The 22607-nt window shown below is 54.9% G+C and overlaps 2 protein-coding genes across 2 annotated transcripts in view; both read right to left on the bottom strand.

Moving 5' to 3' along the window:
* LOC135276681 (uncharacterized) lies at positions 1-5921 on the bottom strand. The gene is made up of 4 exons (XM_064380748.1): positions 5831-5921; positions 4811-4996; positions 4041-4312; positions 1-2937 (listed from the first exon to the last, which is right to left on the bottom strand). Exons 1-4 carry the CDS (start codon positions 5919-5921, stop codon positions 2434-2436), a joined length of 1053 nt encoding a protein of 350 aa, XP_064236818.1. The 3' UTR covers positions 1-2433.
* Positions 1-22607, bottom strand: part of ELL (elongation factor for RNA polymerase II) — a 70294-nt gene that overhangs the window by 8972 nt on the left and 38715 nt on the right. Inside the window, exons 2-6 of the mRNA XM_012443557.2 lie at positions 20934-20981; positions 13327-13448; positions 12942-13105; positions 9968-10242; positions 6632-6756 (exon numbers count right to left, since the gene is read on the bottom strand). Coding sequence (XP_012298980.1) covers positions 6632-6756; positions 9968-10242; positions 12942-13105; positions 13327-13448; positions 20934-20981 — 734 coding nt within the window. The remainder of the gene's footprint in view (positions 1-6631; positions 6757-9967; positions 10243-12941; positions 13106-13326; positions 13449-20933; positions 20982-22607) is intronic.

The following is a 22607-nucleotide window of genomic DNA, read 5'->3' as shown; positions in this document are numbered from 1 at the left end:
AGGAGAGGCAGGGCTAGGTCAGACGGTACTGAGGAGGCCTAGAAGCCCCAGGTGTGTATCCACATGGGGCCCCGGTGGAGATGCCTCAAGGAAGTGACCCCCCTACGCCCAAATCCAGAGCAGGGCCAAGGGGGTCACAGGAACCTGGGTCTGAGCCCATCCTGCCCCTGGCTTCACCCACTTCCCCACTCACTGTCCCCCTGTGCCCAGAGGAGGGCTACTTTGCGTAGGTGCCTGCTACCAGGGAGACCAGGGACACATGCTGGCCCCTGCTTTTAAAGACAGCTGTTCATCCTGCTAAGAACACTCACTGCAGAAACTGTCCAAAATGCAGAAGAGAACGGAGAGCCTGGCCTAGGATGTGACAGGCTTCCTGGGAGCCCAGGTCACAGTAGGATCTGGAGGACGGTCAAGTGACCACCAGCTTGACCAGGTGATGCAGCCGGAGAAGGGAAGAAACACCCCAGTGCATGCCCCTTCTCCCGCTCATGTGATCTGGGTCAGGGGAAGCCCTCCGCCCCCACCAGCAACCCTGCAGCTTAAGTGTATCCTCTCTGACCCAGCCATCCTCTCCCAGCAGCTGTGCATCTCGAGGGAGCCTAGAGCCCCTCCAGGCCCCTCAGGGAGGCTGAAGCCCAGGGCTATGGCGATTCTGCCAGCCAGCGACATCCAGAGACCATCTCCCTGACTGATGGGCTCAGCTGCAGACCACTGTAGCTGTCGCCTCCTTGGGGGCCTAAGAGGAGAGCCATGTGAATATAAACAGAGCTCCCAGTTAAAGACAGAAAACTGAGGACAGGCATTTGTGTCCACTGAAGAGGCAAAGCAGAGACAAAAGGAAGAGCAAGGACACTGGAAAGTGTAGCAGAAGCATGAGTGGTGACTGTCGCAGGATCCAGAGAATCCAAGGCCCAGAGCAAGAGGCACTGTGACCTCAGGGGACAACAGGCTGTTGCCAGGCCAACCCCCACAGCCCTGTTCCAGGTCCTCATCACTGCTGGTGGGGCTGCAGGGCAGTAAGCCCAGGGCTGTCAGGTAGCAAATAGGCTTGGGCCACTCCTCCAGGCAGCTGGGAAGCTACCTGGGCCACAGCTGGATGACAGGATGGCCAGATGTGTGGCCTCAGGAGAAGAAGCAGGGCCCAGGACTAGGCCATATCGGGGATTCAGAGGCCCCAAGCTGTATAGGAGTGTCCCCAAGGGCTGCACTGCAGCTTCCAGGCAACAAACGTCACACCTCAAAACAGAACAGGAAAATACATTTGAAAAGAGAGACTCCACAAGGAGATGAAAACATTAAAAAATAAATCAAGAGATCGAGACCATCCTGGTCAACATGGTGAAACCCCATCTCTACGAAAAATACAAAAAATTAGCTGGGCATGGTGGCGCGTGCCTGTAATCCCAGCTACTTAGGAGGCTGAGGCAGGAGAATTGCCTGAACCCAGGAGGCGGAGGTTGCGGTGAGTCGACATCGCGCCATTGCACTCCAGCCTGGGTAACAAGAGCGAAACTCCGTCTCTAATTAATTAATTAATTAATTAATTAAATCAACAGGCCAGGTACAGTGGCTCACGCCTATAATCCCAGCACTTTGGGAGGCAGAGGCGGGCTGATCACCCAAGATCAGGAATTCAAGACCAGCCTGACCAACATGAGGAAACCTCGTCTCTCCTAAAAGTACAAAAAAAAATTAGCCAGGTATGGTGGTGGGTGCCTGTAACCTCAGCTACTTGGCAGGAGAATCACTTGAACCTGGGAGGCGGAGGTTGCAGTGAGCCGAGATTGTGCCACTGCACTCCAGCCTGGGCAGCATCTTTTTGCTTCAAGACAGAGACTCAAATAAATAAAATAAAATAATTAACAAAAACACCAGTTTTAGTATCCTTGGAAAAACAACACATTTAAATAGATGTTTCTTCAAAGTGGCTATACAAGTGGCCAATAAGCACATGAAAAGATGCTCAATGCCACATGTCTTCAGGGAAACGCAAATCAGAACAGGACACCGGCTACTCTGGGCATACTGCCTATGAGTTGGCCCTGCCCTGCAAGGAGCAGTAACAAACAAACCCACCAAACAAAAAACAAACAATGAGATACCACTTCACACACACCCAAGGATGGCTGGAATAAAAAACAGAAAATAGGCTGGGTGTGGTGGCTCATGCCTGTAATCCCAGAACTTTGGGAGGCCAAGGTGGGTGAATCACCTGAGGTCAGGAGTCCGAGGCCAGCCTGGCCCAACATGGCAAAATCCTGTCTCTACTAAAAAAAATACAAAAATTAGCCAGGTGTGGTGGCGGGCAGTTCTAATGACAGCTACTTGGGGAGGCTGAGACAGGAGAATCACTTGAACCTGCGAGGCAGAGACTACAGTGAGCCAAGATCACGCCATGGCACTCCAACCTGGGTGACAGAGCAAGACTCCATCTCAAAAAAAAGAAAACAAAAAAAAACCAGAAAATAGCACGTGTTGGGATGACGTAGAGAAACTAGAACCCACGTGCGCTGTTGGTTGGACTGTGAGATGATGCACCAGCAGCAGAAAAGGGTTCCGAAGCCAGGCACAGTGGTACACGCCTGTAATTCCAGCACACTGGGAGGCTGAGGCACGGGGTGACCTGACTAATCTCAGATCCCCTGCGGCCCCCTTCACAGATGCGCAGTGGGGGCAGATTTCAAAGCCTGCAGAATTTCCTCTCTCGTCTACCCAACCCAGCTGACTACGTGGCTGCAGTTGAACAGAGTTCAAAATAACCGTTAGACCTTGTCTGCCACTGCCTGGGAAGTGCTCAAGAGAAGGGGAACCCCATGTCCACACAAACGCTTGTACACGCATGTCCACAGCAGCTTTAGTCACAGTTGGCAAAGGGTGGAAACCTCCCAAATGGCCCTCAGCGGGTGCATGGATGACAGCATGTGGTCCATCCACACACTGGGATATGAGTCAGCCATGAAAAGGAAGCACTGACACGTTACATGGATGAACCTCGAATATATGATGCTGAGTGAAAAATGATATGCATAATGGTTGATATGGCTCAAAATCTTTTTGTTTGTTTCGGCTTGTTTTGAGACAGGTCTTGCTGTATTGCCCAGGCTGGAGTGCAGTGGCACAGTCACAGCTCACTGCATCCTGGATGTCCTGTGCTCAAGGGATCCTCCTACCTCAGCCTCTAGAGTAGCTGAGATCACAAGAGCACACCACCATCCCTGGCTAATTTTTTCATTTTTTGTAGAGATGAGGGTCTCACTATGTTGTCCAGGCTTGTCTAGAACTCCTGGGCTCAAGCGATCCTCCCACCTAAGCCTCCCAAAGTGCTGAGATTATAGGCATGAGCCACTGCACCCGGTCCTGGTTCAACATTCTTCACGGCCACAAGTTTCCACAGATTACATGTCAGCCACATAGTTATGATTCCATTGATCTGAAATGTCCACCACAGACAAATTCATAGAGACAGAAAGCAGATTAATCGTTACCAGGGGCTGGGGTTGTGGGAGGGAATGGATAGTGACTGCTGATGGGGACACGGTTTCCTTTTGGGGAAATGAGAATGTTTTGGAACTAGACAGAGGTGGTGGCTGCACAATACTACGAATGTACAAAATGCCACAGAGTTGCTCACTTTAAATGAGTGACTTGTGCTACATGAACTGTATCTGAATAAAGCTGTTTGTTTTTTTTTAAGCATCCTTAGAGTAGGTTAAAAATAACATTCTGATCCGGGCGTGATGGCTCACACCTGTAATCCCAGCACTTTGGGAGGCCAAGGCTGGGGAGTTCAAGACCAGTCTGGCCAACATGGTGAAACTCTGTCTCTACTAAAAATACAAAAACTTAGCCAAATGTGGTGGCACATGCCTGTAATCCTAGCTACTCAGGAGGCTGAGCCAGGAGAATCACCTGAACCCGGGAGGTGGAGGTTGCTGTGAGCCAAGATCGCGCCACTGCATTCTAGCCTGGGCAACAAGAGTGAAACTTCATCTCAAAAAAAAAAAAAAGACATCCTGGCCGGGCGTGGTAGCTCATGTCTGTAATGCCAGCACTCTGCGGGGCGGAGGCAGTTGGATCACGAGGTCAGGAGTTCGAGACCAATCTGGCCAACATGGTGAAATTCCCTCTACTAAAAATACACAAATTAGCCAGGCATGGTGGCGGGCGCCTGTAATCCCAGCTACTTGGGAGGCTGAGGCAGGAGAATTGCATGAACCTGGGAGGCAGAGGTTGCAGTGAGCTGAGATCATGCCATTGCCCTCCAGCCTGGGTGAGAGAATGAGACTCTGTCTCAAAAAAAAAAAAAAAAAAAAAAAAAGACATCGTTTTCATGAAATAAGAGCATGATGCTATGAAAAAGCAACAGGGAAGACTCTCAGAAACTAGAAATAATAGGCTCCCATGGTGGCTCACACCTGTAATCCCAGCACTTTGGGAGGCTGAGGCAGGCAGATCACTTGAGGTCAGGAGTTCAAGACCAGCCTGGCCAACATGGTGAAACCCTGTCTCAATGCTTGGGCGTCAGAGCAACACTGTGTTTCAAAAAAGAAACTACAAATAATAATAGAGACGGGACGAGAAATGTCAGAGAACTCTCCCAAAAGGATAATAAGGAGCAAGAGATGAAAAGCAGGAAGAGAAGGATGAACTCCAGCAGCCCACCAAGGGCAGTTTGAGGTGGCGTGCAGTAGGGTCGTCAGGCCTTTCCACTCCCGCACTCAGGACAGAAAGACAGATGGACAGATGAGGCAAGGTTTCAGCCTGTGAGGTCCATGGTACCATCCCAGGGTTGGGGTGGGAAGCCTCTGACCTTTGGCGTGGAGGGAAAGCACCTTGGACTCTGCAAGTCTAGATGTGATCAACCACCGGCTCAGCAGGACCACCGTCTGGGCATGAAGACGTGGCCAGCAGTCCTCCCAGAGCCCTGTCCTCAGAGAGGTGCTCCAGAGCTGGGCTCCCACGGCACCAGGGAGGAGCAGGAGGCAGGGTGCAGACTCTGGCATGGGGATCACATGAGGGGAGTGGCTCAGGCTGGAGGTGAGGACACTAGGCAGTGTGTGGCTTGGGCAGAGGAATCAGGAACTCCCGGGGGGACCTGTAGGACCCCTGTCCAGGAATAGTGATCAGAGGGGATGTGGACACCAAGGACAGCTTGGGGTTGGACGTGAAGAACAGAGATAACATGAGCAGGGAAACCACCCCGAGCCACATGTGGTGCAAGCTCAGCTGGGGAGGCTCTTGCAGTGACTCATTGACTTGGGCCCCCACACCCCCGTCTGTCTCATGGCCTGCACCAGGCAAGCCCTGCTGGTAAAACACCTCAAGGCCCTGCTTTAATATACGTGAGGCCCTAGTGTCAAAACTGCTACAAATGGGGCTTTCTTGGGGGCAGGGTGCTAAATAAGAAAAGAAACAGCTGTGCAGAGGAGCGCTGCAGGTCACCTTCTATGTGGTTGCGGCCCAGGGACATCAACCCTACCCCTGCACACCAGTTGAAGCTTGGGAAGACAATGCCACTCTCGCTGCCGGCCCAGAGTGAAAGCCAAGTGCCAAGGGGCCAGCATGAGCCCAGCAGCTTACTCCGCAGATGGAACGTGAGCCTCGAATCAGGGAAGCTGGAGGTGGCTCTGGAGCCCGCATCCCAGAGGAACTCCCCAACGCCCCCCAGAGATTCCGCCCAGGCTTCTCCTCATTCCACTAGCTCTGAGCAGTTCTCCCTCCAGTGCCCTAAGGGTCCGTGGAACCCAGGGAGGGGGCCAAGGGAGAGGACACAGGTGCGAGGATGGGGGCGGGTCTTCTGCCAAGACTGTGCCCTCAGGCAGCCTCTCACCAGCCAGGGAAGTGCCCCACAGGCCACTGACCTTCACTCCGGGGGCAGACAGGCAGACACTACCCCTCAGGGGAGCGGAGTGGACCCCCATCTTCACTCTGCTTTCCAGAGGCAATTACTGCTTTAAACAGCTGAACTTCCAAAAAACAATCACAAATCATAAATACCTCCGAGTCCCTGAGAAATCACTTATGGACTAATTAGCAGATTGGCCTGCTTCACAGCCTGCACTCCCCAGGCCACATCAGTAGAGAAGGAAATTATTAGCCATCTGCCTCTTTAACCACTGCTCCCCTGAGCTGCTGCCACTCCTGACCCTGGGTTCTAATTAGCCTGAGGGGATGCATTTAATTAACGCTGCTTAATGACGCCTGCCTGGAGTGTTGGTTTGCCTTATTTCTCTACTTCAGGTTCTTGAGAGGCTCTTCTCAAAAAGTCAGTGAACTTCCGAGGCCCTGTGGGGATGCCCAGGTTGTGGAGGGAAGCATGAGGGGAAGCTGGGGACAGCTGAGGAGGGTCCTGGCAGACTGAGGCCTTTTGTCTAAAGATTCTGGGGTTGGGGCCAGTAACTCATGCCTCCATCCCACTCTGTGGGGTGGCCTTCCCCCAACCACAGGAGGCACCACCTCCACCACGTGGGCAGTAGACAGGATGGCCAGAGAGGCCTACTTGGACCCTTCCATCGTCTTCCCAGGACCTTCTGCCTTCAGGACCACATAAGACCACCCCAGCATCCTCTGGGTTAGCTCTGGCCGCCTTCAGGGGGTTGGGGACATGCTGGGGGATGGGAGGTGGCATTACCGGACAAGCACCCGCTTCAGCAGCTGCTGGTCCCCCTCTGAGTAGCCGGGCCAGTCCTTCTGCACATCCTTGTACATGCAGTCCCGCAGCGTGCATGTGCCGTCCTTAGCACTCATGTTGGCCACCTGCAAGACAGCCAGCCATCACTTTGTGGAAAGCCTGAGAGTGGTGGGGGACTAGAGAAAAAAGATCAGATGGCAGGGGGCGGGAGGGTGTGCACAGACAGTGGGAGACAGACTCAGACAGAAGAAAGGAAAGAGGACGCCCCACTATTGACCTGTGCCGCCTCCCACCCCCAGCTCCCCCACACACAGTCCTCAGGGTGCAGAAAGGACCCTGAGGGTCATGGAGCCAGGTCCAGACTCAACTGTCTTACAAGTGCTGGGGCCAGGCTGGCTCCAAAAAGGGGAGGGCTACTCCCTGCAATCCTGAGACCCCATCACCTGCCCCCTGGCCCCCCTACCCTGTTTCTCTTTTTTATTTTCTTGATACAAGATCTTGGCTCACTACACCCTGTACCTAAAGCCATCCTCCCACCTCAGCCTCGAAAGTAGTGTAACCACAGGCATGCATCACCATACTCCAGTTAATTTTATTTTTTTGTAAGATGGGATCTTGCTACGTTGCCCAGGCTTGTCTCGAGCCCCTGGGCTCAAGCGATCCTCTGACCTTGGCCTCCTAATGTGCTGGGATTCCAGCCACCAAACCCGGCTCCTGTTTCTTCCAGGCTGGAGTGCAGTGGCGTGATCAAGGCTCACTGTAGCTGAAACCTCCTGGGCTCAAGCGATTTTCTCGCCTTAGTCTCCCAAGTAGCTGGGCTACAAGCATGCACTATCACACCCAGCTAATTTTACTTTTTGTAGATATAGGGTCTCAGTATTTTGCCTGGCTGGTCTCAAACTCCTGGCCTCAAGGATCCTCCCAATCAGCTTCCCAAAGTGCTGGAAACAGGCGTGAGCCAGCTCCACTCCATTTCGATCACAACTCCTGGGGCAGAGTTGACCATGGCTGGGGATGCTGGGTGAGGGGTACCTCTGGGGCCAGGCCTGAGCCCACCTTCCTTATAACCAGTCTGCCTTGCTGCTGCTGGTTCACAAAAGCTAAGTTCGTCTCCCAGACTGCTGACAAAGATGGATTCAGACCATCTGCCTTAGAGGGATCTGAGGAAGCTCCAGGTCACTGCCCTGAATGGGTGCTGTGTGCTGGCCTGAGGGGTGCTCTAGTCTCCATCTTGCTGCAGACGCGGCAGCCACCATTTGCTGCATCCAACACAGCTCTGTGTCACAGCATATTTCATGGGGAGCATTTTTAACGGGTGAGTAATATTCCACCTACAAACTGCTGCCAGTTTCTCTGTAGCATAAACAGACATTACTGTGTGCAGGCTTTTTCACGTTGGCAACAGTTTCCTTCGGCAGGATTCCCAGAAGCCAGATTAGTAAGTCAAAGGCTGAATTTTTTTTTTTTTTTTTTTGAGACGGAGTTTCGCTTTTGTTACCCAGGCTGGAGTGCAATGGCGTGATCTCGGCTCACCGCAACCTCCGCCTCCTGGGTTCAGGCAATTCTCCTGCCTCAGCCTCCTGAGTAGCTGGGATTACAGGCACGCGCCACCATGCCCAGCTAATTTTTTGTATTTTTAGTAGAGACGGGGTTTCACCATGTTGACCAGGATGGTTTCGATCTCTTGACCTCGTGATCCACCCGCCTCGGCCTCCCAAAGTGCTGGGATTACAGGCGTGAGCCACCGCGCCCAGCAAGGCTGAATATTTTTATGGCTCTTGACAAGCTTTGCTAAACATCACCCACCTGTCAACACCCCTACCCTCGTAGGAAAGGCCTGCAGGTTTCCCTGGGGCCCAGCCAGTCCTAGAGGCGGACACCTTCCATCTCTGCTGTAGATTTTTCCACAGAGGGGAGGGCCAAGCACCTTTGAGTGGTACAATTTTGTCACTGCCATTCCTCAGCGTGTCTGCAGGCCTGGTGGGGGCTGGAAATGACCAGTCTGGGTGAGGCACATCCCCCTCTGCTAGCCAACAGTGTCCAGCTGATCCCCGTAGCTGCTGGGGAGAAGCAGCCGCATAATGAATATAGAAGCAAGCAGACAAGCTGTGCAAGGGAAGTCACGGTGGCATGGGAAGGGACACTGCCCGCAGATGCTGGCCAGGCCTGCTCCCAGGAAACACTGAACCAAAGTCACCTGGAGAAGCCAGGCCCTAGCACAGGCGTCTCCTGGCCAGGTCAGTGCAGGTCCCACATCTGATAACTGCATCAAGCTCCCTTCAGCCACCCCTGCTGGCACCACACTGGCCCTGGCTCAGGAGCAGGATGGAGGTGGACAAGGGCCAGGCTGACATCCTGACATCCTCCCAGGGAATGTACAGCACGGTCCCACCAGCTGCACACTCGAGCGGGATGCCTGTGAGGAACTCCATAAACATAGAAGAATGTCCTTCCAGCTGCTATCCCAGCACATCACAGCATGTGCTTTCTGCTGCAGGCACCACCTGTGTTCCCAACATCCCAATTCCATCACCCTGGAAGGTGCATGAGGCTCAGCCGTGCCTCCTCCCCAGCCACAGCAGCAATCCGAGGAGACCCATCCCCAGTTCACCTCAAGGCTGCGTCTGCACAGCCTGGCTAATGTTCTGAAGCCAGTACAAGTTGCTCCCCTTCCCAGGAAACCCAGGAAGCCAGGGTGGGGCCTCAGGAGCCTCCACGGGTGAGGGGCAGTAGAAGGCAGGCAGGGCCATCACACTTGTTCATTGCAATGCCCGGGGTGTTTCTCAGCAGCAGGCTCCACCTGCCAGCACCACGTTCTGGCTGGCCTAGCCCCCAACCCAGGGTAGGCACGCTGCAGGTCATAGACGGAAGCCTGAGGGTTCGAGACATGAAGCCCCTGGCCCAGAGGCACAGCTGGAGAGCGGCAGGCAGCTGACTCATACTGAGGCCCTCCAGGCTCTGCCTGGCTTGTGTGGGTTCCTTCCCCAGGCCTTGAGTCTACAAATAGTCTATAGCCGAAACCTGGATCCACTGTGCCAGGCCCCACTGCCCACGTGTCGGCAGACGGTGGAGGGAGAGGGCCTGGGCTCCATGCTGAGCCCACCTCGCAACCCAGGACAGTCAAGGCCATGCCCAGAGATGCATCCATGGCTCCCCTAAGCGTGTTCTCATGCAGGAGGCCCCAGATCTGAGGCAGGTTCGGAACCTGAGAGAGACCCCAGGAAGGGCTCTTCCCTGCCAGCCCCAATCCCAGCCTCCATATTCTGGCGCATCCCACCCGCATGAGACCATCTGTGGAGATGGCCGGTAAAGATGTGACATTGGGGTGGCACATACCTGCTGGAGGAGGCCATCCAGCGCATCCTTGTCCACTTGCGTCAGGCCATCCTTCTGCAGCCGCAGCAGCAGCTCGGCCTTGCGGTAGGGCCTTAGTGCCAGGAGGTGCAGCACTCGGTCACGGAAGGGCCTCTGGGACACCCCACTGCCCCCGCTCACGACACTGGTACCACTCTTCCTGATGGCACTCGCCAAGTTGATGGGGGTTGCCCGCTTCCGGGAGGGCACAGCGTCTGTTGCGCCTGGGGCTGGTTTCCGAAACTGAACCTTCTTACCTGCAACAAGGCAAAACACAGAACAGTTCTCTATTAGGGAACAGGGAGGGCACTGCCGTGTCCCATGGCCAGTGGCACTGGGTGGGTGCCCAAAGGTTTGAGACTATAGAGAGTGCTGGCAGCAGATACCACGTCAGCCACAGCAAAGCTCTGCTTGCTCCTTGGGCACCCTGGGCGGCCAAGAGCGCCACCTGCTGCCCACAGCTGGCACCTTGCAGGGCACCCAGCCTCAGGAGTGGGAGGTACAGGCAGTAGAACTGTGTCAGAGCCTTAACTGACTTCATCACGGGCGACCTAAATCCTGGACAGCAAAAACAGCTGATCACTCTGGTGGGCAGTATGTGTGTGGGTGGGGGGTTGTTTTGTTTTTGAGACAGGATTCTGTGCTGTCACCAGGCTGGAGGGCAGTGGCACAATCATGGCTTCCTGCAGCCTCAAACTCCTGGGCTCCACAATCCTCCCACCTGAGCCTCTGGAGTAGCTGAGACTACAGGTGGGCACCACTATGCCTGGCTAATTTTTTTTTATTTATTTGTAGAGATGGGGTCTCACTATGCTTCCCAGGCTGGTCTCAAACTCATGGGATCAAAGGATCCTCCCGCCTCAGCCTCCCAAAATGCTGGGATTATAGGCCACAGCCACCCCACCCAGCCTGAAGTGGAGGCTGTTTGTAAACCCTTCTGATGTTAAACCGGGGGGTCCCTGAACTGCAAGAGGCAGTCACTCCCAAGCCTGCACTTCAGAGTCATATGCTGGCCCCACGGGCTGCCTGATCAAGTGCTCCTCTGGCAAGCATGGCTGTGCCCAGAGCCCTGTGGAAAGCAGGTTCCCCTCTAGCTCCGACACAGACAGAGACATGGGCAGGGTCCAGCACACTGCTCCCCTGCTCTGTCCTGAACGATGCCCTAGCATCCTCAGGAACAGGGTGAGCGGAGCAAGCTCGACAATGCCTCAAATCCTTCCCCAAAAAAGCTCTTCATAACGCCGTCCCTCTGATCTTATCCCTCAAAATCTGATCTGTCAAATTAACCCAGAAAGCCACGCTTTCAGAATGCCCAGGGCCAGCGCTCACGCCTCTGGGGTCTGTTCAATGGGGTCCTGATGGCGGGGCCGGACTCACAAGGCCAGACTGATCAACAGGGAGGAGCAGCAGCCTGCCGGGGTCGCTGTGAGACAGAGGGACATGCACATTCACATCTTAACAATGTCCCCACCAGAACGTAAACTGTTTCAAAACCCCTCACTGTACCCAAAGTGGTGTGCTAAGACACATTTCTCACCAAGTTTCTATCTCAAGGACCCACAGATTTATTAACACGTATGTGTATAGGGCCAGGTGCGCTGACTCAGGCCTGTCATCCCGGCACTGTGGGAGACCCAGTCAAGAGGACCATCTCAGCCCAGGAGTCGGAGACCAGCCTGGGCAACATAGCAAGACACTGTCTACACAAAAAATCTAAAAGTTAGCCATGCATGGTGGCACACGCCTGTGGTCCCAGCTACTCTGGAGGCTGAGGTAGGATCACTTGAGCCCAGGAGTTTGAGGCTGCAGTGAGCTATGATTGCATCACTGCACTCCAGCCTGAGTGACAGAGAAAGGTCCTGTCTTTAAAAAAAGAAAAAAACAAAAAACAAAACACATGTACAGCTATCTCTTCAACTGTCAGAAGAGATAGCTTGGGGCTCACAGCCCAGGGCCTCAACATCATGGACCGGACTCCCTGGCCATGCAACATCTACCTGGGCCCAGTGTTAACCAGGAGGACCAACCCCTGCACCCACATCTGCAGTTTCATTCAGAGGGAATCCCTCTGCCCAGCAAAGGGAAATCACATGCTTTCTTTGGAAAGAAGAGAGAAAGGAACTGAAATCCCCCCGCCTTTTCTTAAAGATAAAACTCAAAAGCCATCAAGGCTGTCGTCTGCTCTGAACCATCTCCCTCTTCCCTGAAGCCTGGTACCCTACTCCCGCCAGAATGAATTCCCATGACTCCTGAAGCTCTGTCTGGTCTAAGAGGCGGGACCACTGTTTACTGCAACTTTGTAAACAAACAGTACTTTTCTTCCCACTGTCAAGGCCTGTTGGTTTCTCAACTTTGCTGAGACGTTTCCAAGTTGATGCTGAGCGGCCAGAGCCTTCCCACAGTGCTGGGTCACTGGCAACAGGGCCTGTGAGGCTCATTTCCTGCCTGTTGCCAGCTGTGGTGGCCTTGGGGAGGACAGACAGGTCCCAGAAACGAAACATGTCTGCCTATTCTCTTATTCATCTGTCTCTGACAGTTGACGTTTTAGGCGAAACTTCAGAGGGACAAAGGCAAAGCTCTCCCTCTGCCCCCACATGACCTTTCTGTGAGCAGTGAAGGATGACAGTTTCTCCAGACCAAGGTCACCAGATACCCCAATCCGTTTCTCCCCTCCCACTTGGATTCCACACATCCGTCTTTGGGATGGGGCGACACACAGTCCAAGTTACTTAACTGAGTCACTAATGAGGAGAGGGGATTCAGGGAGTCAACCTATTGCAGAAGTGACACGTCATTCAGAGTGTAAGGAAGGGCCGGCCGAGGAGCTGGCTGGTCAGACTCCTCGGTTGATTTCTGTGCAGGGCACAGCCAGTGCCCAGCCTGGACGGGCCCCAAACACCTCCTGACCCTGGCAGCTGCCCGGCCACCCTGCAGCCCTGCCGGCCTCGCTGCTCACCCAGGTAGCGGCCTCCGGGCTTGATGACAATAGCACTGCGGCTCCGCGTCTCCTCCTCTGCCTGGGCCATACTCTGCCGTGCCTTCTGGTAGGATTCGTCAGTGGCGCACACCGTGATCTTGTCCTGGATGCTGCCCAGGCAGTCCAGGTGGATGTCCCCATGACTGTAAGACAAGGCCAGGAGCCGGGGTCAGCAGCTGGGACGATGCAGGGAGGCTCCGTTGAGGGCCCGAGCCCCCAGCTCGCCACCTGGCCTAGAAAACAGGTTCTGTCAGCACCGTCTCAGGCAACACGGTTTCAATGGGGCACATCTCCACCCTGGGCCAGAGGTGGCAGGGTAACCTCAAGAGCCAGTGGGGTGCTCTGGGGTGGGGCGGCGCCTCACCTGGAGACATACTGCTGGATGCAGTCGAAGCTGCCCTGGGGGCTGTCGCGGCCGATGTTGGAGAGGTAGAAGGAGAACGTCCGTGCCTCCTCGGGGCAGTCAGGCTGGGGGATGGAGATGTGCTGTGTGGAGGGGGAGGGGGTGTCACCAGGAGGTCCTCGGCATGGAGTTAACCACAGGACGGGCCACGGCCTGCATCTCCTGCACAAGTCCCCACAGTGCAACCCTCACAACGGGAGTGTGCTGGCCCTTTCCCCTAAAACACACCCCTGCTCTCCTGCCAGTGACAGGAATGGGTGGCCAGTGCTCAGCAACACACACTGTGCAAAGAGGGGACTCAGGCACCTCTGCAGGTGGGCATGGGGCCAAGGGGCTGTTTTCAGCAGCAACAGCTCTGCTGTCTGAGGAGGACAGTGCTCAGCACCTGCCTGGATGTAGGGCCCCCACCCCAATCATGTGACCCCCTGGAAAGTGCCTTGGTTGGACCACGACTCACTTTCCCACCACCACATAGACAGACCTGGCCTGGGACACCTTATAAGGTAAAATGCAACAAGAAGGGCGTGGGCAGCCACCCACAACTCTGGCACTCTTCCTTAGTGATCCTCCTTTTCAACAGCCCCCTAAAATGGACATGGACTCCATGTGAGTCTCCACTGGCTGCAGCTGTGAATGAGGTAGGCTTGTGTCCTGGGGGCCTCACAGATCAGAGGCACTGGTTACACCAGCCTGACTTTGGTTGTGCCCCTGCAGTCCAGCTAAGCAAAGCTCTAGCCCTGCCTGGGAGGATGGACAGCTGGGGGCAAGTGGGCGGATGGACGGACTGGGCTGGTCCTGGCCAGGATCAGTGCAGGGCGGCACTGCATCAGAAGCTACTGCAGTCCAGGCTGACCCCAGACCCTCTGTCAACAGAGGTGGCCCTTCCTAAAACTAATGCCTGGGCTTCGGCACAAGGTCCTCACAGCTAGGCTGGCAAATGAAGGGTGTCAGATGGTCAAGAAGGAGGGGACGACATGGGGGGAGCCCTCAGGCCTTCCCTGGCTGCCGCACCCCCTCGGCACCCAAGCCCTGTCTCCTACTCGGTGACATCATGAGCAAAGGAGAGACTGCGGCTCAATCACCTGCCCCCTCGCCCCGCCTGTGCCTCACTTGTGAGACAGACAACGGGGCTCCTGAGCCACCAGGCGCGTAAAGTCCCACCACTCCCCAGCTCCTGCCATGTGGCCTTGGGTGAGACTTGTCCACTGGGGTAGTGTTTGGACCTACAAGGGAAGCCATGGCTGCACCAGCCCAGTGCCAGTCCCTGCTCCCAAGACAAGAACAGCTCCTGGGTTTGGCCACTCTGGCAGGAAGAGTCTGGCCTGGGATTCCAGGCATTCCCTGTACTAGCCAGTCCCTGCGCCCAGCCTGCAGACCCTTCTCCAGAGGCCCGTCCTGCCCCTCCCCCACACTGAACACTGCTCTGGGAGAAAAGCCATCCTATCTGCTGGAGTCTGCCCAGCACCCTCTCTCCGCCTCAAACGTGTCCCCCTAGGGCAGGAGCCCTTGTCCTTGTCATGCTGATACAGAAATGCAAGCTGAGGGGTCCAGGCTCAACCAGCGTGCTGGTGGAGAGCGAGGCCAAAGCCCACTGCAGGCCCACCATGCCAGTCAGTCCCCACCTGAACACAAGCACAAGTCTCTATCAGGGTCAGAGAAGGCAGAAACAGTCTGTACTCAGCATCGGAGAAATCACACACATGGCCTCTGATGATTCACCCTCAGGCAGGGAAACACACACACACACACACCCATCCACACACAAATATAATCCTCTCATACACATAGCCATGCACACAAACCCCTCCATACACAACCCCCCATAACCACACAATCCCCCCACACAACCAGAGATGTACACACACACACACACACGAACTCACACACAACCAAACAACCCACACACACACAATACCCCCCAAAGCACCACATACATAACCTCCCCCGCACAACCCCTCCACACACAAACATAACCACACACCCCTGAAGCCTCTGCCAGAACCATGTGGTTAACCCTGGCCATCCAAACCTGTCCTGCTCCAACACCACTGAGGTATTTTTCACCCAAAACATACATGTGCCACCCTGTCCTGTCTGCACCTCCCTTCCCAGATATCACTTTTTTCCTTTGAGACAGAGTCTTGCTCAGTCGCCAGCCTGGAGTGCAGAGACGCAATCTCAGCTCACCGCAACCTCTGCCTCCTGGGTTCAAGCAATTCTCCCACCTCAGCCTCCCGAGCAGCTAGGACTACCGGCACGTGCCACCACACCCGGCTACTTTTTTATATTTAGTAGAGACGGGGTTTCACCACGACGGTCTCAATCTCTTGATCTCGTGATCCACCCGCCCCGGCCTCCCAAAGTGCTGGGATTACAGGCGTGAGCCACCGCGCCCAGCCCCGAATTTTATTCTCAATCATATGAGTAACTAGAAACATGCTGCTGGTATGAGGGAACCTCAGGTTTCTGAGGCTCTGTGGTGGCCAGTTGTACAGGTGACATGGTGACCCAGAATGAGCCAGCCAGGGAAGCTGGAGACCACACGCTCAGGTCCCTGCCAGAGTCTGTTCATCTCTTACCTTTGAAATCCATCCCAAATTGGGGCCTGCTGCACCCCCCACCCGACCCCCTAAAATCTGCAGGGCTGCTTTTACGGTGCAGGTAGGGAGCTGGAAGGTTCTGAAGAGACATATTAAGTTGGGGTGGGGGTGCAGAGCAAAATGGTTGAGAAAAACGAGGAAAAACGCTGGTTCTTCTGGGCAGTTTAGAAAAAAGATAAGGATGGGGCACAGGGGTTCACGCCTGGAATCCCAACATTTTGGGAGGCCAAGGCAGGCAGATCGCTTGAGCCCAGAAGTTCAACACCAGCCTGGGCAACACAGTGAGGCCCTGTTTCTATAAAAATAAATAAAAATAAATTAGCTGGGTATAATGGTGCATGCCTGTAGTCCCAGCTACTCAGGAGGCTTGAGCCCAGGAGGTCACGCCTGCAATGAGCCATGATTGCACCACGGCACTCCAGCCTAGGCGACAGAGCATCTCTAAAACAAAAACAGAAATAAGAACATGGGGTGGGTGGCCTCAGGCGCCATCCATACGACACATACAGGAGCCCAAATAATGGAGTGACCAGGTTCTCTCTACCCTGGAAGGTTTTCAGGCCAGAAATAATGTTTTCTACATTATATTTCCCACCAAACTCTCAGAATAAAATCTGTTCTTCTTTGTAAAGAGAGTCATGATCAAGTGGCCAAATACAACTTCCAGGAGGGAAGCAGCCCCTTTGGCCCAGCGGGAGCCTCACCTTCTCAGTGTCAAGCCAAGGGCACTTTTTTTGTCTGTTTTTTTGAGACGGAGTCTTGCCCTGTTGCCCAGGGTGGAGTGCAATGGCACGATCTTGGCCAACTCCAGAGATTCTCCTGCCTCAGGCTCCCGAGCAGCTGGAATTACAGCTACGTGCCACCAGACTGGGCCAATTTTTTGTATCCTTAGTAGAGACAGGGGTTTCACCATGTTGGCCAGGCTGCTCTCGAACTCCTAACCTTGTGATCTGCCTGCCTCAGCCTCCCAAAGTGCTGGGATTACAGGCCTAAGCCACTGTGCCTGGCCTAAGCCAAGGGCACTTTCTTAAGCGTCCACTCCAGGAGCCACACACACCATGGCCAGCTGGAGAAGAGCCACACACTGTGCCCACCTAGGGTCCCCGACTGCTCAGCCTCAGCACATGGATGGCTCCCAATTTAGGCATTTTTAGATTGTTTCTAAATTGTCCGTGTCACAAATGACACAGCAACATGTACTCCATGTGGCTAAATCTTTGTACCTATTACAAATTACTCCTGAAGAATCAATGCCTAGCTGCCCGGACACTGTTGCAAGGCTGCTGAGAAGCCCTGCCAAATCTCCTTCTAGAAACTGCCATACAGGTCCCGCCTTGGTGCACCTGGAACATCCCTGAACACCAACTGCTTTTTTTTTTTCTCTATCTTTGAGATGAAGTCTCCTTCTGCCGCCCAGGCTGGACTGCAGTGGTACGATCTCGGCTCACTGCAACTTCCGCCTCCTGGGTTCAGGTGATTCACCTGTCTCAGTCTCCTGAGTAGCTGGGATTACAGGCATGCACCACCACACCCGGCTAATTTTTGTATGTTTAGTAGAGACAGGATTTCACCATGTTGGCCAGGCTGGTCTTGAACTCATGACCTCAAGTGATCCACCCACCTCGGCCTCCCAAAGTGCTGGGATTACAGGTATGAGCCACTCTGCCCAGCCTTTTACTGGCCTTTCTAGGATTAAATCCTAGGAGGAATCCCCGGACAGCTGAGACCCCATGTCAGCCCCACTCAGTGTCTGGGAAAGGGCAGAGGCTCCAGACACAAGCATGGACAAGGCAAATGCCATGGAGCCGAGCATGCTGCTCTGGGGCAGGACACACCACGGCAGGCCCAGCTTTCTTGTCACTAAACGACATAAAGTGACTCTGACGAATCTGCCTGCATGGGGGAAGGGAGAGGTGCACCTGCCATTGTGAGGGCACCTGCCGCACAGGCAAGGAGGCAACTGGGTGGAGATCAGACCCCCCATCCCAGGAGCATGTGGGCCGACACCCTAGGCTGGCCACGGTGCACCCACATAAGAGGGAGAGGCACGTGAGGGACTGAGCTCGTTCTGGGCTGCAGGAAGGACACTGGTTCTCCTGACCTCAAGTTCAACCTGCAGATGCCCTCGAGGTGGACAAAGAAGGTGATGGACAGAGGGAGAAGCATGGCCAAAGTCCCTAAGTCACAGAGTCTCCAGCTCAAGTCCCATGGACCTGTGGGGAATGGGTCCCTGCATCCCACACAGGACCCTGAACACTGAATCAGCACGTGCACCGGCGGACAACAACCTAAGAGTCATCCCTCCAACCCCAAGACCTAGACAGTGAACCAAAGGAGCATGGGTGATGCTGGCTGACTGGATCTATGAAGGAACAAACCTCCAGGGGGTGCTCCAACAAAGACGAGCCCAGTGCAGGCTCTGGTGGCAGGCTGCCAGCAGCATGGCCCAGGACCAAGAGCCCTGGAGCTAACAGCCCACTGATTAAAGTAAAGCAGCTGGCCAGGTGTGGTGGCGCATGCCTGTAATCCCAGCTACTCAGGCGGCTGAGGCAGAAGAATCACTTGAACCCGGGAGGCAGAGGTTGCAGTGAGCCGAGATCGCGTCGTTGCACTCCAGCCTGGGCAATAAGAGCAAAACTCCATCTAAAGAAAAAAAAAGTGAAGCAGCAGCTTCACCCCACATCGCTGGGCCGGTGGGGCAGGAGTTCTGTCCCCAGTTCATGCTTGCCTGGGTCCCCAGGAGGCCGGCAGAGACCCTGCAGCAGCCCCAACTCTCTCTCAGCGACTTGGGCCCCCGATGCACATGTGCTTAGGCTCCAAGTCAAGGCACACAATATGCGGCATACAAGGACACCACTAAGCACTTCTGCCATGGCCAGGCTGCAGTTTGTCATCTGACAGCCTCGCTGGGATGGGGGTTGGGGATGAGGGGCTCCCCTGCTGCTCAGGTTGCGGGGATGGGGCATGGGTGCAGGTGGCTGTGGAAGGCACAGAGTGACTGCTGTAGGACACCAGAGGGCGCTGTGAGGCTGCTCTGGCAGCAAGCACAGGCCAGTAGGCCCCTGCCCCCAAGCTCTGACCCCTGAGAGAATGTCCTGGAGAAGGTAAAAAAGACATGGCCAAAGGGTAACCACAAGACCCAGCTGGGGCTGATGGAGGTGTGGGATTGTGTCAACTGGCTAGGCTGCAGTCCCTGGGGAGTCATTATTCTATGACATCCAGTCTAGGGGTACCCTGGAGGTTACTCTGTGGACATGGTTACCATCCATAACCCAGATACCGTAAGCAAGTAAAGGAGATGACCCTGGATGGTCCGGGTGGCCCCATCGCATCAGCTCAAGGCCTTAAAAGGGAAATGGGTTTACCAGGAGGAAGAAGAAACTCTGCCTGAGGACTGCTCCATCAGCTCCCGTTGTGGGGGGTCCGTAGCCAGCCCTGAGGATTACAACTCCCCACCCACAGTTGTCTGAGCCCTCTGCTTGCAATGCATCTCTTTATCAGCACACATAGACACACGTCTCCCAGAGGCTCCATGCCTCTGCGGAACCCCGGTATGCCTGGAAGCCCACTGATCATCATGTTGGTATCCCATCACCCAGCTGTGCAGAGCTCTCAGGCTGTGGACAGAAACTGATTTAGGTACAACACGGTAACTCTAAAAGAAAAACAGGTGCAGTGGTTAACACTGTAATTCTAGCACTTTGGGAGGACAATGTGGGAGGATCATTTGAGCCCAGAAGTTCAAGACCAGCCTGGCAACCTAACAAGAGTAGTCCGTCTTTAGAAAAATAAAATAGGCCAGGTGGGGTGGCTCACGCCTATAATCCCAGCACTCTGGGAGGCCAAGGCGGGTGGATCACCTGAGGTCAGGAGTTTGAGACCAGCCTGGCCAACATGGTGAAACCCTGTCTCTACAAAAGTACAAAAATCAGCCAGGCATGGTGGCAGGCACCTGTAAACTCAGCTACTTGGGAGGCTGAAGCAGGAGAACTGCTTGAACCGGGGAGGCTGGGGTTGCAGTGAGCCGAGGTCACGCCACTACACTCCAGCCTGGACCACAGAGCAAGACTCTGCCTCAGCGGGGGAGGGGGGACCTGCAACAAAGACTAGAAAAAACATCAAACCCCTCTAAGGCATATGGGGTGGGTTGGGGGAGATGGAGAGTCCTAAGACGGGGGAGTCAAGGAAGGTAGACTCCTCACCCTTTCTGTCATTCCCTGATTTTTCCATAAGATGGTCATTTCAAAGGAAATATATTTTTAGAAAAAATGAGGGTGCTGAGTTTCTATGAACCTCTCCCCCAACCAAAATCCAGACAAATGTCCACGGTCCTCGTGTCCCCTAACGCAGCAGTCCCCTACCTTTTTGGCACCAGGGACTGGTTTCATGAAAGATAATTTTTCTATGGATGGCGGAAGCGGGGTGGAGAGGCACAGGGGAGGATGGTTTCGGGCTGAAACTGATCTACCTCAGATGAGGCATGAGATTCTCATAAGCAGCACGCAGCCTCTATTCCTGGCATATGCAGTTCACAACAGGGTTCACACTCCTATGAGACTCTAGTAGCACTCCTCTGACAGGCAGCAGAGCTTGGGTGGTCATGCTCACTCACCTGCAGCTTGCATCCTGCTGTGTGGGCAGTTCCTAACCAGTCCAGGGCTGAGGTTTGGGAACTTCTGCCCTATCAGACTGGGAGCCAGGTGCACACTGCTGCACAAAGGGGGCACCCGAGGGATGCTGGGAGAGGAGAGCCACCCATTGCCCAGGCGGCCTGTGAGGGGCACCAGACCTGGCCTGGTGTGGCCCCAGCCAAGAGAGTATCCCAGAGGCCTAGAACCCAGTCTTGTGTGGAGGCAGACAAGGCCTAAACACTGCTGCAAGCTGCCACTGTGCCCAGCGAACAAGGACAGGCCTGAGACTATGCCAGTCCCAAGATTCCAAATACGAATAATTAAGACAAAAACTCACCCCTTGACTTCCTTGAAATCGGATCGATGGCCTCAGTGAAACAGAATCCTACAAGAAAAGAAAAAAGACGTGAGGGGAACGTGAATAAAGACACTGGGAAACTCAAAGCCTCCCTCCCCAGGTCTATAAGGAGCAGGATGAAGATGGTGCTCTCAGGAGAAGGGAAAGGAAATGCACACACTCTGAAAATGACAGGCAAGGTCACTGGAGCAAGGGTTTTGGAAGGATCAGTAGGAGTTCCTCAGATGGACAGAAGACTGGGGCCACATGACAGGTAAGAACGAGGCCTACAGACACAGGCAACAGGCAGCCCCAATGCCAAGGCTGGCGGCAGGCCCAGGATGCAGGGGTGGGGAGTGTGCCATCCTTGGAAGCCACCACCAGCCTGTGACTCCACCCGGAGAGGAGGGCAAGGCTCAAGGTGCCCACAGCCCTGCCAGAAAAAGGAATGGCAGGTCAGGGTTGACCCTGGATCAGGACTCTCGCAAGGCCCCATACAGGCAAAAGCAGGCCCCCCCCATTCTCACAGCCCCAGTTGGTCCCCGTGAAACCACCAACCCAGGCTAAGTCCTGTCTCACAAACACCAGCTTTTAACACCCAAGTGGGTGAGCACTGTCTGCCAGAGTGGGTGCGGAGGGGCCACCTTACAGCCTGGGGCGGGAGTCTGAGGCCCGCACAGCTCCACCGCTGGCCTTGGGGCAGCCACATGGCTGCAGGGCAGCTGGTCACTGCGCTTGGAGCAGTGGAATTTCCAAGGAAAAAATAAACGAAAGAGCTCAAAATAAATACTGACGTTTTGGCTATTCAGAGACCAGCCTTCTGGCAGCATCTGAGCAAGAACTGGGACCCAAGGAGGACTGCACCTCTGCATCTTCTTCCCTCTCCCCCACCTGGGGCCCTAAGCATGCACCTTAGTGTCTCAGATGTCACCCCATGGCATGGCCCTGGTTGGTCACCATGATCTTTGGCCCCCAAACCCACCCTTGCACCGCCTGGCCCCAGTGCCCCACTCAGGTCCAGCTCACTGAGATGCCCTCCCACCCAGGCCTTGCTTCTGTCCTCAGAGGACCCCATCCTGGACTCCATCTCCACTGCTCAGGTCTCACTCCTTCCTACCCTGGCCTCCCCACAGCTCTCCTCAGAGAGCAAAGTGCCACCTGAGTCTGGAGAGGCCTGTCAGAAGACCCAGGGTAAGAACAGCAGCTCTCTCCTGGGCCAGTATCAGACAACATCCACCCCATGGGTCAGCCCAGGGTCCTCCCTCTGGAGTTACTCAGCACCGTTCCAGGACTCTGGCTTGAGCTGGCACAGGGCCCTGACCTTTGGAAGGGGTGGGCTCTTCAACTGCCCACATCCAGTGCCCACTAGCTGGAAACAACAGGAGCTACTAGGAGCAGGGCAAGCTGCCTGGGACATGAGACATAGCTGGCCTCTCAGCACCTGCTCCATGGTGGCCCTGAGCCATGGGTCTGCTTGGCCAGCTTAGACCATGCAGCCATATAGACATGACATTCATAGTGCCCAGAGTGGGAGACACCGAGCACCTCATTTTTGTCTACCAGGAGCCTCCTTCCTTGTCAAGACTCCTCAAGGATTCTGCTGCTTAGGGGAGAACAGAGGGGTGGTGCCCCTGCATCCTAACACCACCCAGGCCCTGACGCCCCAGAAACTGC

The sequence above is a fragment of the Aotus nancymaae genome, unplaced genomic scaffold (genome assembly GCF_030222135.1).
Source record: "Aotus nancymaae isolate 86718 unplaced genomic scaffold, 86718_ANA_hifiasm-v0.15.2.pri h1tg000028l, whole genome shotgun sequence".
Lineage (NCBI taxonomy): Eukaryota > Metazoa > Chordata > Mammalia > Primates > Aotidae > Aotus > Aotus nancymaae.
The sequence above is the reverse complement of the archived record's forward strand: the minus strand, read 5'-3'. Positions and strand labels throughout refer to the sequence as shown.